The 15,589-nt window shown below is 41.8% G+C and overlaps 1 protein-coding gene across 1 annotated transcript in view; it reads left to right on the forward strand.

The window, feature by feature from the left end:
* wars2 (tryptophanyl tRNA synthetase 2, mitochondrial) overlaps nucleotides 1-13,340 on the forward strand; it is a gene marked incomplete at its 5' end in the record, with an annotated part of 95,043 nt that extends 81,703 nt beyond the window's left edge. The window contains 3 exons of the mRNA XM_084315429.1: nucleotides 6,687-6,769; nucleotides 7,059-7,177; nucleotides 11,683-13,340. Of these exons, the coding sequence (XP_084171555.1) occupies nucleotides 6,687-6,769; nucleotides 7,059-7,177; nucleotides 11,683-12,134 (654 nt within the window). The 3' untranslated portion in view covers nucleotides 12,135-13,340. The remainder of the gene's footprint in view (nucleotides 1-6,686; nucleotides 6,770-7,058; nucleotides 7,178-11,682) is intronic.
* Nucleotides 13,341-15,589: the final 2,249 nt, after the last annotated feature.

Consider the following 15,589-nt stretch of genomic DNA (forward strand, 5'->3'; position numbering starts at 1 on the left):
TCTTGCTGTATTCCTGCTGGAGAATGCGCAATCGGTACAGGACCCCAGAATATTATGGATGTCGGTAAAGGGATTTATCAAGGATTTTACCGGGGTCTTTTCCTCCAAAATACGCAAGAATCGTTGTTCAAAACTGGCAGAGCTGGAAACGCTTTACTCTACGTTATTTTCCTCTTTACAATACAACTACTCGGTTCGATTGGAATCTCAAATTACTGTGTTAAAAAAAGAGATTAATGCCATTTTAAAACAACAATCTGAAGTTCAAATACGTAGCACAAGACAACAGTATTACTTTCATGGTTCTAAACCAAGTCACCTACTAGCTATGCAGATACGAGCCAACGCAAAATTTGCAGATATCCCTACTATTAACACTTTAAGTGCCGAAAACGTGTTTAGGCGTCCTTCCCCGCCATGCTCAAGTTGCCGAGGACGCCGTAATTCGTCTTTAATATCAATATTTCAAAGATCTGTGATCGGAATCATATTTTCCATCCGCAGCCTTCACACACAGTTCTGAGCTCCTCTCAATCCTCTAGCGGTTCAAGAGCGCCATCTGGTGGCCGATCGGCAGAAGCGCCAAACAGGAAGTTATGTGGATGAAGTGCTGATCACCCATATTACTTCGGGGCACTCGCTATAGGTCCCGGGACTCCATCTTGATACACTGGACATCGATCGGTTGCAAATAACTCGATAAACAACATGATTTGGACGTATATAGTATTATACAACCTGGAAATGGACCGGGTATTTCGACATCCCATAATGGAAAACTGTCTACCCCACGCTGATCGCCCAACGGCCCGCGGAGACTGGGGTGAGTTTTAGCGTGTAATATTACCGTGTTCGACACTAACTGCTATGATGAACATTTGACCCACATTAGATGAATGGTATAACGCTGCCCACGGAATTATAAACGCCCCCTCGCCCATCCGGTCAACATCAGATGACGTGTAGTAACTTCCAGAAGTCCGTCCAGTTGGATTTTTTTATATCGCGCTGATTGCTATCAAACTGTATTTGATCATCAATATAATGCATTTGGGGCTATAAATCACGTTCTGGAGAAAGCTGCAGAAAGAGATGAAAACATACTTATACTTTAGATCATATTTTAGTATGAATATGTGAATGAAAAAGTTTAACGTTCATACACCCTGAACAATACATATAGGACATTGAATGGGCCCTAATAATGGCAATTTAGCAATAGAATTTAAAAAGTTATAGCCCTACAAAGAAGGGGAACTTCTCCATAGACAAATAGAGCTGGCAAGGGATGGTATATCATGAATTTAGCCTTAGGCAATCAAAGTGTTAAGGCACAGCAAGGACTTGTTACAGACCCTAAAAAAATCAACGAGACATTCAAAAAGTTTTACTCCAACTTGTACAAATCAGAAATGGCCTTCGATCAAAACAAAATGGACATATATCTTAATCAAATTAACCTTCCTAATCTATCAGAGGATGACGCTAAACAGTTAGAAAGACCCATCACACTAGATGAACTTAGGGAGGCCATATCTGAAATGCAAAGTGGTAAGGCTCCTGGAAGGGACGGTATCCCACCAGAAATGTACCTCTCATGCTGGGATGTAATAGGACCCCTATTACTTAATATGATTTTATACTCAATTAAGGAGGGGAATTTCCATAAGATCGACAATAAGATCCCTGACCACCAAAACAACCCGGTTCAAAAACAGCTTCTTCCCCACTGCCATACGGACACTGAACTCCCTGTAGCACCCCCCCCCCCCCCCCCCTGCAGTACCCCCCGCAACCCCCCTTACCTCTGCTGACATGGACATGGACAAACTCACAAACTCTGAACTGTATCTATGTAATTGTGTTTTCTTTTATGTACGCTGTAAGTGATGTTATATGTTCTATGTTTTTGTGGTTTTATGTTTTTATGTTGGAACTGCTATGAAACCTGCACTGAAACTAAATTCCACCAGCCTGGCTGTGTGGTCATTAAATAAATTGAATTGAATTGAATTGAATAACAGTCCTCCTTAAAAAAGACAAAGACCCCACCGATTGCGGTAGTTATAGACCCTTGAGCCTCCTCGGAACCGATCAAGCTGTATTCCAAGGTATTAGCCATCAGACTTCAAAAGCATATGACGTCTTTAGTTCATCCTGATCAGACTGGCTTCATAAGAGGCCGCTTGATCACGGATAATATAAGACGGTTATTACACGTGTTAGATGCCACCAAGTATGACACCCCACCTATAGCGATGTTGTCCCTGGATGCGATGAAAGCCTTTGATAGGTTGGAATAGTCTTATTTATGGGCAGTACTAGAAAGGATGGGATTAGGAAAAGGATTCATTGATATGATTAAAGTATTATACAAAGACCCATCGGCCATGATTACAGCAGGTATAATCACCTCCGAAATCTTTCCGGTATTGTGCTCATCCAGACAGGGTTGCCCTCTTAGTCCCGGACTATTCGCTTTATCATTAGAGCCTTTAGCACAATATATAAGACAATCCCAATCCATAGAACCAATTGAAATTAAGGGCACACAACATCATATTAGTTTATATGCGGACGACGTAATATTGTTCATGCAAAACCCTAACACTTCAATGCCTCATCTTCTCAAGTTGATTGATGACTTTGGTAATCTATCGGGATTTAGGATAAATTGGCCAAAGTCGGCCTTCCTTCCACTTAATGCCCCTGCAAAGAATATACTCCTTCCAGAAAAAATACCAATGGTTAAACACTTCAGATGTTTAGGAGTTGAGGTGTTCCCTACTATAAGCCAAACGGTGAAGTACAATTACATAAAATTCCAAGATAAGATCAAATACGACTTTGACAGGTGGTCCAAACTTAAAAACTGAGTACAGGCACGAGTATCAATAGTTAAGATGGATGTTTTACCTAGAATCAACTTCATTAGCTCAATGTTACCGTTACCCCCTCCTGATGGTTACTGGAAAAAATTACACTCCACCGCATACAAATTTATTTGGAATAACAAACCTCCACGAATAAAAAGATCCACCACCGCACAGAGAAACAAAGCCGACGGAGGTATGGCATTTCCAGACTTTTACCACTATTTTAAAGCGTACTCTTTAAGACCACTGACAACCTGGTTTGATTCCCAAGCATCTGTATCCTGGAGAAACTTAGAAGAAAATATAGTAGCACCACATAGACTGCAGGACATAGTATACACCATATTATCAATTAAGCAATGCGAATTGAAATTTGGCCCCCTTATTACTCATGTGATCCGGATATGGCGTGAAACACGAAAAAAATATTCTAACCAACATAAATGGCATAGTCATACTCCCCTATTCAATAACAATGCACTCCTTATTGGAAAACGACCTATAAGATACCCCAAATGGGAAAATCAGGGCATACACACATTGGGAGATGTTTTCAACAAACAGGGTTTTTGTAGCTATCAAGACATACATAATAAAATTTAACCTCACCAGTTCCACATATTATTTTTACGCACAGTTATTGGATTGTTTGAAGGCTCATGGAGTCCCATTAAGGATACCAATTGAGCACCACAGATATCACAAATTCTTCTATGAAAGAGAGACATCGAGAGGCTTTGTATCTGATTTTTATCATCACTTACTAACGTACTCGTATGGAATCCTCCCCCTAGACTCAGTCTGGAGTAGGGATATACCATACTTTGAAATAGATTTTGATTGGCAAGAAGTCTGGGCAAACGTTCGAATTGCGTCACATAACCCGGACCATCAACAAATTAATCTTAATTATATTCATAGGACATACCTGACTCCTATAAGATTGAACAGAATGGGACTTAAACAAGACTCCAGATGTTCCTTATGTACAAATGGGGATGAGGGTACATTTATGCACATGTATTGGGATTGCCCACCGGTTAAGATATTCTGGAAAGAAGTGTCCCAGCAATTATCAGAATTCTTATTTCTGAACATACCTGTACACCCCTCTGTATTGCTGTTGAATGATGTTTTTCAGTTTGCAGCCCCTATACTGCTAAAGAGACTAGTTTTATCTGGTCTCACAGCGGCTAAAAAGCTGATAGCATCACGATGGTTTCAACCGGAAAAAATGTGCCGGAAGGTATGGGTTCTTACCTATCTCGATGTGATTTATCTAGAAATTTCTACAGCAAGAATTTTAGGTGTCAGTGAAACCAACATTGCAATCTGGTTAGAAGTGGTGGAGAGAATAAAAGATAGCATATGAATTGTAGTGCCTGGTTATAAACTAATGAAAATGGATGGATTATCCAAGTTGGGGTCCGGGGGGGGTGAGCGAGCAAGAGCATATGTATGTAGGGTATTAGATAGCAAGTATTAGGTATATATCTCGTATACTACATTTATAATGATTCAAATGGTGATTTCATTGGATGTTTACTGTTAATGCTTGTGTGTCTAATTTGATGTTATGTTTAAAAAATAATAAAAAAAAAATAATACAACAAAAAATAAATATATATATATTTTTTTTTAACAACAGATGTATGTTTATTTTGCAGCAATTCTTTGTCGTTGCCGCCATCTTTAGTGTTACATCCCCTCACACTCCAGCTCTCAGGCTGCAGCTGGTTTGAAAGCGAACGTAAACCGGCTTCTCTGCTGGCTGTGGCTCCAGGGGAGTTGAACAGTTCTGGCTCTGCTAGTTTCTTTTCTATCTTTTGGTGCTTTTTTGGTGGACAAACCACCGCACATGTGCACCGTGACTCATGACTGGAGACTAGCTCTGCTAGCACACATACAGACTGTTTCAAACTGTATTTTAAATTAGAAAGCAAACTAAATAAATGGACAAGAGAAAAATAAATCAGTATTGTCATTTGGACAAGCTAAGCCATTACTTTAAGTTGCAGGCAAGAAAGACAAGTCTGTCCACCATCTCTGGTTTTAAAACTGCCCTGTTGCAGGTCACAAAAAAAGTTTTAAAAAATGTAAAAATTTCTATATTAATTTTTTCGATATATTTTTTTTTTATATTTTTTTCTTCCGATATCGATTATTAAACTATATCGCGATAATTATCGTTATATCGCCCAGCCCTAATCCAACCTGATGTTATCGTTGGGAATGGGTCTGAGCTCGCAAAAGGGCAAATACCGCCACCTATCGTCTCCCGGATGGTATTGCACATCATTGGATTGGATTGGCTGGGGATGTGCATAAAAAAAAACTCCGGTCCAGGTTTTCCTTCTCGGGCATGCAGTATCATTATAACGGATGGACTGGGGAGATTCAGAGCAGCGTGGATTATGTGTTTTGGATATATAACGTTGGATCAATAAATGCGATCAATATTTGGAATGGCGATCAGGAATTGGATTAATCTTTTTGCAGAACATCAGATGTGAGGTAAGGAATCTATGTTACCAGTCTTGGGTTAATCAGATGTTCCTTTCACCGCCATCGGAGTGTGTGTGTGCGTGTGCCCATGTGTGCGTGCGCCGTTGGCGCTGAGCAAGGCACGGATGAGCGATTTTTCAGCCCGCTTCTGTATCCTGCATAAGGACACATAATATAATCTAGCGTTTATTTGAAAACTATTCATAAATCCAGGGGCGGACCTAGCCCATTTGGCGCCCTAGGCGAGATTCACCACTGAATCATTTTCATAGTTCTCTAACGTTAGTCTTTCTTTCCTCAATGTTCAATTCTATAAACACTTGACCGATACCCATCAATGCACAGCGCTCTAGCATGTTCTGACTGTGAACACCTAAAGCTGAGGCTCAGACCGACCGACCGTTTTAGATTTTTGGCTCATTTTCCCTTATGTTAGAATTTTTTGAATGTAAAAATAATGGTTGCAGATATAGAGGGGGCGCCAAAACTGCACAGAAAAAAAAAAAATTTAAATTTAAAAATAATCTTTTTTTTTCTTTTGGCGCCCACCTCTGGGTGGCGCTCTAGGCGACCGCCTATATCGCCTGTAGGAAGGTCCGCCCCTGCATAAATCAGCCGAAAAATTACAACGTGTTTTGTGTATTCCACTAAAGGGCTATTATCGCGTCTTTCTCTGGAATTACTAGAAATCACCAAAACTATACTCGTATTCAAAACGGTATAAAACGGAAATGTACCGATGAAGAAAACAATCCGTTTTGTACATGTTGACTGCAAGCAAGTCATTGATAAGCGACGGGTGTATTAGACCCATAGACCCCGTCCTCCCATTGATTAAAGTGTTGGCATACTAGGCCTAATTTCCGGAAGGGGCGTGGCGCTCAATGTGTTAATAGCCGACAGTAACAGACCATTCCTTCTCCTGAATGTTCCTGAGTTTTATCCATATTCCTCGTTGTTCTTTAAATTGTTTGTTTGTTATTCAGACCACTTCTTTTTACACCTGCCAGATTTTCTTAAACGCCTCGTAATTACAGTGGTTCTTCTCAACCACATGGCGTTTTAACACACACTGCCGGTGCCCATGTTGCTAAACACAAAACACCTTGTTTACACAACGGAGTTAATCTCAAACGATGCAGAAAATTGCCCATGAATTTGGCCGTGCCGAGTTGGACTGAGAGTCTGTGACTCGTAAAAGCGAAAACAATATTTTTTTTTATTCTTTCTTTTTATCGTTATTTTTTACTTTAACCCTTTCTTTCTTTCTTTTTTTCCTGCATCTATCCTCCTCCCTTTCTCCAGATGAAGAGCAAACAGAAGAAGGAAGGTAGCGTGGGGCTCTATACGTATCCTGTCTTGCAGGCTGCAGATATCCTCCTATACAAGTGAGACTAGCGGCAGTCGCATCTGTTTTTGCAAAATTACTACTCCATGCCTAGTTTGCCTACTATCACAGATTAGTATGAGGGATGCACCTGTATGTGTGTGTCCCTACCTCTTTGCAGGTAAAAACAGATTAAGCTTTTCATACATGGTGTGATGGCGATCTTCAGATAATGTTGGTGGTTATGTTGTGTTATTGTTTGTTAGATATTGTGTTATTGTTTATTGAGTTGTTGTGTTATTGTTTGTTGAGCTGTTGTGTTATTGTTTGTTGTGTTATTGTGTTTTCAGGTCCACTCATGTCCCAGTAGGAGAAGATCAGATCCAGCATCTCCAACTGGCTCAGGACCTGGCAAACACTTTCAACTACCAGTATGGAGACCTGTTCCCTGAGCCACACGCTCTACTCAGTATGCACACGCACACACACATACACATACACATATGTAAACACACATACTTGCATTCACAAGCACACACACGCACACACACACAAACACACACACACACACACACACACAGACACGTACATACATACACATACTATATATTTTTCACATATATTTCCTCTTCTACATTCACACACACACACACACACACACACACACACACACACACACACACACACACACACACACACACACACACACACACACACACACACACTATACTTGTGAGGATATTTTATTGACTTACATCCTCTAAGCCAGTGGTCACCAACCCGTCGATCGCGATCGACTTGTCGATCTTTGAGACGTTCCCTGTCGATCTTTCCCAAAAAAAGAAAATAGTTACATTTTTTTTTTTAGATCTTTCCCTGAGAGTCCACATTACAGTTCTACTTTTGTTTTGATGTGAAACGTGATGCTGCATAAGATGACTACACTTACCACTGACTGAGAAAGTACATTACAGTTCTACTTTGACAAACATATTTACAATTAGCATTTTATAATGTTAATAATATGAGAGTCCACATTACAGTTCTACTTTTGTTTTGATGTGAAAAGTGATGCTGCATAAGATGACTGCACTTAGGACTGACTGAGAAAGTACACATTATAGTTCTACTTTATAAAATGCTAATTGTAAATATGTTTGTCAATGTTAATAATATGAGAGTCCACATTACAGTTCTACTTTTGTTTTGATGTGAAAAGTGATGCTGCATACGATGACTGCACTTAGGACTGACTGAGAAAGTACATATTACAGTTCTACTTTGACGTTTTAATGTTGGACCAAAGCATTGCATGTCATTAGAATACAGGCAAATAAAAGTAATTTAGTTTAAAGTACAATCTTGGCTGTCTTTTTCTCTCAACGCTTCAATAGGTAGATCTTGCCTTCACCAAAAAAAAAAGTGATCTTGGGCTTAAAAAGGTTGGTGACCACTTCTCTAAGCTTAACCCTTAGAGCCCAACTTGCAGGTTAAACCCTACTCTGCAATTATGAGTAGTTTACATCATTGGTATCTAATTTAATTTTTTTTTTTTCCATTTGACGCCGGAAATTTCACTCAGAAATGGTTAAAAAGGTCCACGCACGAATAACATGCACGAGCAAATCTAAAAGCTTATCAGACGCTAGCACGGCCGTGACGTCACTTCAGGAAACGTATGCCTTATGCCCGTCCGGGTCATAGTACTACTGCATATATGGCGCTGGCTAACGTTAGCATTATGTCTACTGTCGTGAACCATTTTAGATCGGGGCATGTAGAGGAGTTTGGGAAACGAGTAAAATCATGTGCAGGTCCTCTTCTCAGACCTGTGTGGCAAAGCACTGCACACGCATCATGCAAGCTACACGTCGCTGCATGTTGATCAATGGTGGCCCACTCGGTGCATCACAGTGGGCTACTATTGTGCTAACAACGTGCCGCGGCGTCCGGCTTGTCGGCCGGCATGAGTGCCCGATTTGGGGTGGTTCTCTCCTCTTTGTGTGCCCCCGTTCTCGCGGGTGTCCTGCCGGGGAGCTTGTGGACGCGACAACAGCGGCAGCCGTAGGGTGTTTGAGCCTGTAGCGTTAGTTAGCTCATAGCTATCGTGTACCACTAGCGTTACGGGCTCGAGCACCCTACGGCTGCTGCCGTTGTCGCGTCCATGGGCTCCCCGGCAGGGTACCTGTGGGGACGGGGGTGTACAGAGAGGAGAGAACCATTTTGGGTCGGGCGTTCATGCCGGCCAGCGAGCCGGACGTCGGGATATGTTGTTAGCACAATAGCTACCAAGCTAAGCTATGTTAGCTTCTAACGGTGTATACACTATGTACAACGACACAATGATTTACATTATTACAAATATGGTAACGTGGTTGTGGCTTTTACAAATAGTGGTTAGCTTTAGAGATGGATGGCTATGATCACGGAGCAATAGTGTTGTTAGGTGAAACAGATACATTTTCATTCGGCTAGTAGTAGCAAGGCTCTCTGCCTGCAGTGCCTGCCACTAGCTGTGTGTGACTCTCAGAGCCCCCTGGTGCCCTGCACCTGTTGTGACGACATCATTTCGATTACACGCGCACGTTATGAACCATTGATTAAAATATCCACGTGCGTGGTGATTGTGTTGGGCAGACAAAATGTTTGATAAAAACGCTAAAACTGGGTCAATTTCAATAATTATTTTTCCTTCTTCATGAAAGTCACCGTTGGCCTAGTCCACATTGTTTATTGAACAAAAATACAACATGCAAGTTGGCCTTTAAACGTAATCAAACCCTATTTCTAACCCTAACCAGACGTTTTTTCAAAGTAGAAACCCACCAAATATCCTCACTTTAGAGAATCTCCCTCATCTTTCTTATAGTTATCACAAGCAGACAGATACACTGTACATATCCATGATGTGCACACACACACATGGCCAGCAGCATGTTCAATGGAGGAGGAAGACCCCCCCCGTCCCCCCCCCGTCCCTCTACTTCCATTCTACTTAATTACAGGCACCATGAAAGCACAAGATGTAACCAGTCATGCATGCAATGGGGCTTTGATTAAAGAACGGTTCCCCTCCTCATATATCTCAAAAATAGAGTGATAATAGATTTGAGGGATGTCCTCAAGATGACTTCAGAGATAGTGTGTGTAAGAGAGAGAGGCGGGGGTGGGGGTAGTAGTGGCGGATTGTAGCCTTGTTTCTCTTCAGCTCCAGGAATGAGACACCAGTGCAAGGCTCTGACAAAACTGCCAATCGCAGATGTCCCGCTTAAACACAGGGATGCAAACTTGTCACCTTTGGCGGCATTCACTGCTTTGAATCCAAAACGGGTCATTTGTGGCTGTTATCTGTTAACCGTCTGTAGTGGTAGTGAAAGGGTTAACCTTCTGTGGTGTGGTAGTGAAAGGGTTAACCCTTTGTCGTGTGGTAGTGAAAGGGTTAACCATTTGGTAGTGTAGTGGTGAAAGGGTTAACAAAGAAACTATGAGGAGCTGGATGGTTGGAGAGGAAGGATGAGGAGCAGGATGGTTGGAGAGGAAGGATGAGGAGCAGGATGGTTGGAGAGGAAGGATGAGGAGCAGGATGGTTGGAGAGGAAGGATGAGGAGCAGGATGGTTGGAGAGGAAGGATGAGGGGTGTGGTTTTTTTCCGTAGCCTATGTTTGCGAAGACGCTCTCTGATTGGCTAGCGAAGACCCTCTCTAATTGTTTTAGCGCAGAAGGGTCTCTTCCGCATATTCAACAACAATTAATATGTTGTTCCCTAACCTTAACCTTAGCCCTAACCTTAACCCTAACTCTAAGCATAACCCACTTCGAAAGAGGGCCAAAGCATAACCACTTTGAAGCAGAGAATATATATGTACAAGGCGGAAGAGACCCTTCGGTGCTAAACCAATCAGAGAGGGTCTTCGCTATACGCGGCTAGCCAATCAGAGAGCGTCTTCGCAAACATAGGCTACGTTTAAAAATCACGCGGGATGGGGAGCGGCTCTTCTTTTGTCACTCAAGCCACACACACACACACACACACACACACACGCACACACACACACAAAGACAGACAGACAGACAGACAGACATCTCATCACTTCTGATGTCACCCCATGCTGGCCTGTGTGCCATTAGGATGAGATCCCACAAGTTGTTAACAAATCACCAGGCTCCCAAACAAACAATATTAGTGGAGTTTGATCATAGGGTTGCTATTGATGGGTCTAGTGTTTCGATTTGTAATGTTGGAATTTAATTAAGTGACGTCTTGTATCCTTTGCTCTGACCTGATGTCAAAGCTCCCTCCTGCGGTTGTTTTGAAATGACAATTTTGACACTGCCATTTTGGGTCCTCTGAGAACGTGTTTGGTTTAATTCAGTTGGGGACACAAAATGGTGTGAGTTCAATTAAGCCCACATCCACATTTGGGGTTGGTCAGCCCTGGTTACCAACATGTTTTTAATATTCCAGTTTGAAAGACAAACCTCAGACTAGAGCATGCAACGTCAACTGGCAGCCCATGGACACATACCAAAGCCACATACATAAGCCCACAGAATATTATTGGGTCGCCAATTGGCAGAGTAACATGCACAACAATTCTATATGTGAATTAATTTTCCTAATTAGAATAGAAGAAGAGCGTTCTCCGTTAGAGAGATATCAGTTTCAGTCTTTCAGTTGAACAGAGAGGAGACTTGCGTCAAGGTAAAAAGAAAAAACCTAACCCTCTAACATAATATGCTGGCCCAAAACAGTTAAACTCACCCTGGAGCCGTTCACAGCAGAGCAGTCCTCTGTGCCCAGGTTACTTTTGTTTTTATTTTTGTGTATTCTGTGGGGATAAAGCTAACCAGCCCCAAGTGAGGGACAGGCTGAGACTATATCTCTCTGAGACTCATATGCCATGGGGAAAATGTCATCACCAGAACTGTATTTATTTGTACATTTTTAACAGTTGTTGTTCCATCTCCCTACAGGCTCCACCCGAAAGGTCAAGTCCCTCCGTGACCCTTCTTCCAAGATGTCCAAGTCGGACCCCCAGACGATGGCCACCATCTTCCTCACCGACACGCCCGACGACATCGCCCTCAAGATCCGTCGAGCCGTCACCGACTTCACCTCAGAGGTCACCTTTGACCCCGAGATGCGCCCGGGCGTGGCAAACCTGTTAACGATCCACGCCGCTGTGGCAATGATCACCGTGGAGGAGGCCGTCTCCCAGGCCAAGGGGCTGGACACGGGGGCTTATAAACCGCTAGTAGCCGAGGCTGTCATCCAGAGACTGGGGCCGATCCGGGAGGAGATCGAGAGGCTCCGAGCGGACAGGGGCCACCTGGAGAACGTGCTGACTGAGGGGACACGCAGAGCTCGGGACCTAGCTGCCCCCACGCTCGGAGAGGTCCGCCAGCGGGTGGGCTTCTCCTCGTGACCTTGATGGTTAATATTTGAAGACAATGTCTGGTTCATTTTCCCAATAGTTCTTCACCTGGTGTTGCTAGGCAACCAGGAGGCTGCCATCTTTCCTGTTTCCACTTCACATCATGTGCGCACAACACAGTATCTAGGAAGGGATGTATTGACCTTCAAAGTCTGTACATTTTTAATGAAAAATCTGAGTTTTTTTCTTTTATTATTATATCTATCTATCTATATCTTATCAATTACCGTATATATATATATATTTTTTTTTTTTTTTTTTTTTTTTTATTACATATATCGTTTCTTAAAGGGATAATTGGCTACTGTAGCTTAGCAGTTTCATGCTTATATGTGCATAATTGTTTTCAGTTTGATAATATCCACACAGAGAAGTCTCTAGTATCTCTGCCACAGAATCCCATCAGCCGGAAATAATAATGAACTGAATTATAATTTAAAGAGAATACGTGTGCAGAGTGAATGAGGTGAATAACTGAGGGTGTTCTTTATGATACTTTGGTTTCTTTTTTTTAGTCCACTCCTCAGTTTTGTTTCATTAGCTTCCCATCAGCCGTACTACAGGTTGAATCATCCACCTATACTTTGCCTTTAAAGGTTGTTATGTGTGACAGCCAGGAGAGAGGGAGGGGTGAGCACCACGAGAGAGACATGCAGCACAGTGTGACAGCCAGGAGAGAGGGAGGGGTGAGCACCACGAGAGAGACATGCAGCACAGTGACCAGACTCACTGGACAAGACTCACCGGACAACTCTGTTGCTTAACCTCTGGCTGGGGAAGATCAACTACGACGAACCAGATAATCGGCACATCAACTGAAGGACAGGAGCACAGAGTATGTAGCTGTGGCTGGTCCAAGGTAACATCCATCAGAGGCCTACGAATACATCAAGGCCGGATGAAGTGCTTGAAGAAAGTGAGGCCGGGATCTCGCATTGACCATTATCTTCTGAGAGAAAGGTCAAGTCAGGCGAGTGAAGCTCAGCGGCAGGATTTAACCCACAGTCCACCGAGCATCAGTACCCTGGCTGAAAGTAATTCAAGCACATCAGAGAACTTGGAACCAAGTCACTTGCAACCTTCTTTGGAGCTGCAAAATGACCATCGAGGGGTAAAAGCAGAGGGGGGCACACCTGGGACGCCAGGTGTTGCCGTTGAGCCCTTCGGAGGTGTCGTGGGCCTGTCAACGAAACACCAATGAAGGAGGGTGCCCACCTGAAGACCCCAGTGAAGCTTTTACCACTACCCCATTCAAAAAAGTGCTGATTATCTAAGGGATTGTAATATCTAGTCCTATAAGCTCAACATATATATATATATATATATATATATATATATATATATATATATATATATATATATATATATATATATATTGTTTAAATAATAAATACATGTGTACTTAAAAGTTTGTATTATATATTTCTCAGTGTTGATCGCATTCCCTCTGTTCCACACACACACACACACACACACACACACACACACACACAATCTCTTAGCATGCATGCACATACACACGCATATTGTCCGTCCTTGGCAGGTGAGGGGCAGGTGTGAGCAACCTGCAGAGGTTTCTGTCAGGAGAGAAGATGCTTCATGTACTGAGTTCTTCTGGTCGCAGCAGAATATATACTGAGTATATACACACATATTCTCACTTATACTGGGTGTATACACAGTAAATTTCACAGAGTACATTTTATTCAAACTGAGTAAAATTCTACTCAAACTGAGTAAGTAAGATTTTACTCAGTTTGAGTAAAATGTACTCTGTGAAATTTACTGTGTATACACATTCTCACTTATACTGGCTGTATATACACATATTCTCACTTATACTGGGTGTATATACACATTCTCACACTGAGCACAGCCAGGTACGTTCTCATGCACATGCATGCTCTAGAGTCTAGAGTCCACATTTGCTTACTGTACAGACATGCTCACAGTCACATGGGACACATCCACGTACACACAATACACACAATGACACAAGCCTCTGATCTGGCTATGGATAATTTTTTGTTTCACCGATGCCTGCCATATCCCCACATTTAAATGTTCCATGTTTATGGGAATAGACTTGTCCGTTCATAAGCAAAGTTTATTTCCCTTGCGGTATTTATGATGCCCTGAACAGCTGACATATATATATATGGAAGTATATATATATAATATTAACCAGTAAAACGGTGATATTAGCAACCACAGTGCTATGTCAGTTTGACTTGAGAAATACACATTTTTGTAAGTAAATTGGCCTGCAGTGACATTGGTTATAGTATATAATAAAAACAAGCCTCTAGCTGAACAATTTTATGCTCCGAGCTTAAAACTTTTAATGAGGGTCCTAATAAAACTTTTAAATCTTATCATATATTTCATTGACATGGAAAAATCTACAAGAAATGTATTGACGTTGAACTTAATTTTTAAATTATTTTGACTTCCATGATGCAATGCACATAATTTGCACGTAATTTTGTCACGTGTGTACACTTAAACCTATGCATATATCCTTCATACAATTTGCCCATAAACATTGCAAAATCACGATAGTATTATTGGCGTATTAAAATATCCTACAATTATTATAGAAGTAATTATAGAAAGCCACTAGTATTCGTTTTGATCGCAGACCAAATGCAATTAGTGTATGGAAGGCCTAAACTTGTATGATCAGATCAACCAACTGCATATAACATTTCCTGAAGTTATTTGTATGAGACGGTGTGAATGTTTGAGATGCGTTCTCCCTGCAGAACGATGACATTATTATGTAGTAACTTAAGTAAGGAACGGGTTCTCCACGGCGGGACGCGGGTGAGTAACGGAAATACGTGGAGCTATAAACCAGTCCTCTCTCTGCCCTTCGCCCGGAGCTAAAGCCCATCTGTCCCACACCTCCAGTGAGTCTACTTCACATAGATCTGTATCCACACCACATGGCGCTGTAGCACAGTAGGCCACTTTATGAAGTGTTAGATTTATTTAATTTAATTTTGTGAGCAGAGAGGAATGACGCAAAACACGCAAAATATATGCAAACGAATGATGCAATATCAGTATGACTGTACAATCATGTGCAATGTTTGCAGTTTTATTTTAAATGGCCTATTCGTTTTCTCCATTATGTATGGAGTAATAACCAAGAGTACGGTTTTAATTAGGCTACATTTTCCTTTCTTGGGGAAATCGGTGCAAGATATAACAATTAAAAACCTAGCCATAGAGTTTTTATTTTAATGAAAAATATTTGATATTTGAATAGAAATATTTCCATGCAGGTTTGATCATAAGCCTGTCTCTTCGCACGTGGTGCAGGGCATGCAGTTGTATATATGTGGAACAATTTCCTGTCTTGTGATATGGTGCTAACTCTTCATTCTGACGGAGAAATCCCTCCTAACGGATCCACCGACGGCCTCAGAGAACCGGCCGGT

This window comes from Notolepis coatsorum (genome assembly GCF_963971535.1).
Source record: "Notolepis coatsorum genome assembly, chromosome: 5".
In the NCBI taxonomy this organism is placed as follows: domain Eukaryota; kingdom Metazoa; phylum Chordata; class Actinopteri; order Aulopiformes; family Paralepididae; genus Notolepis; species Notolepis coatsorum.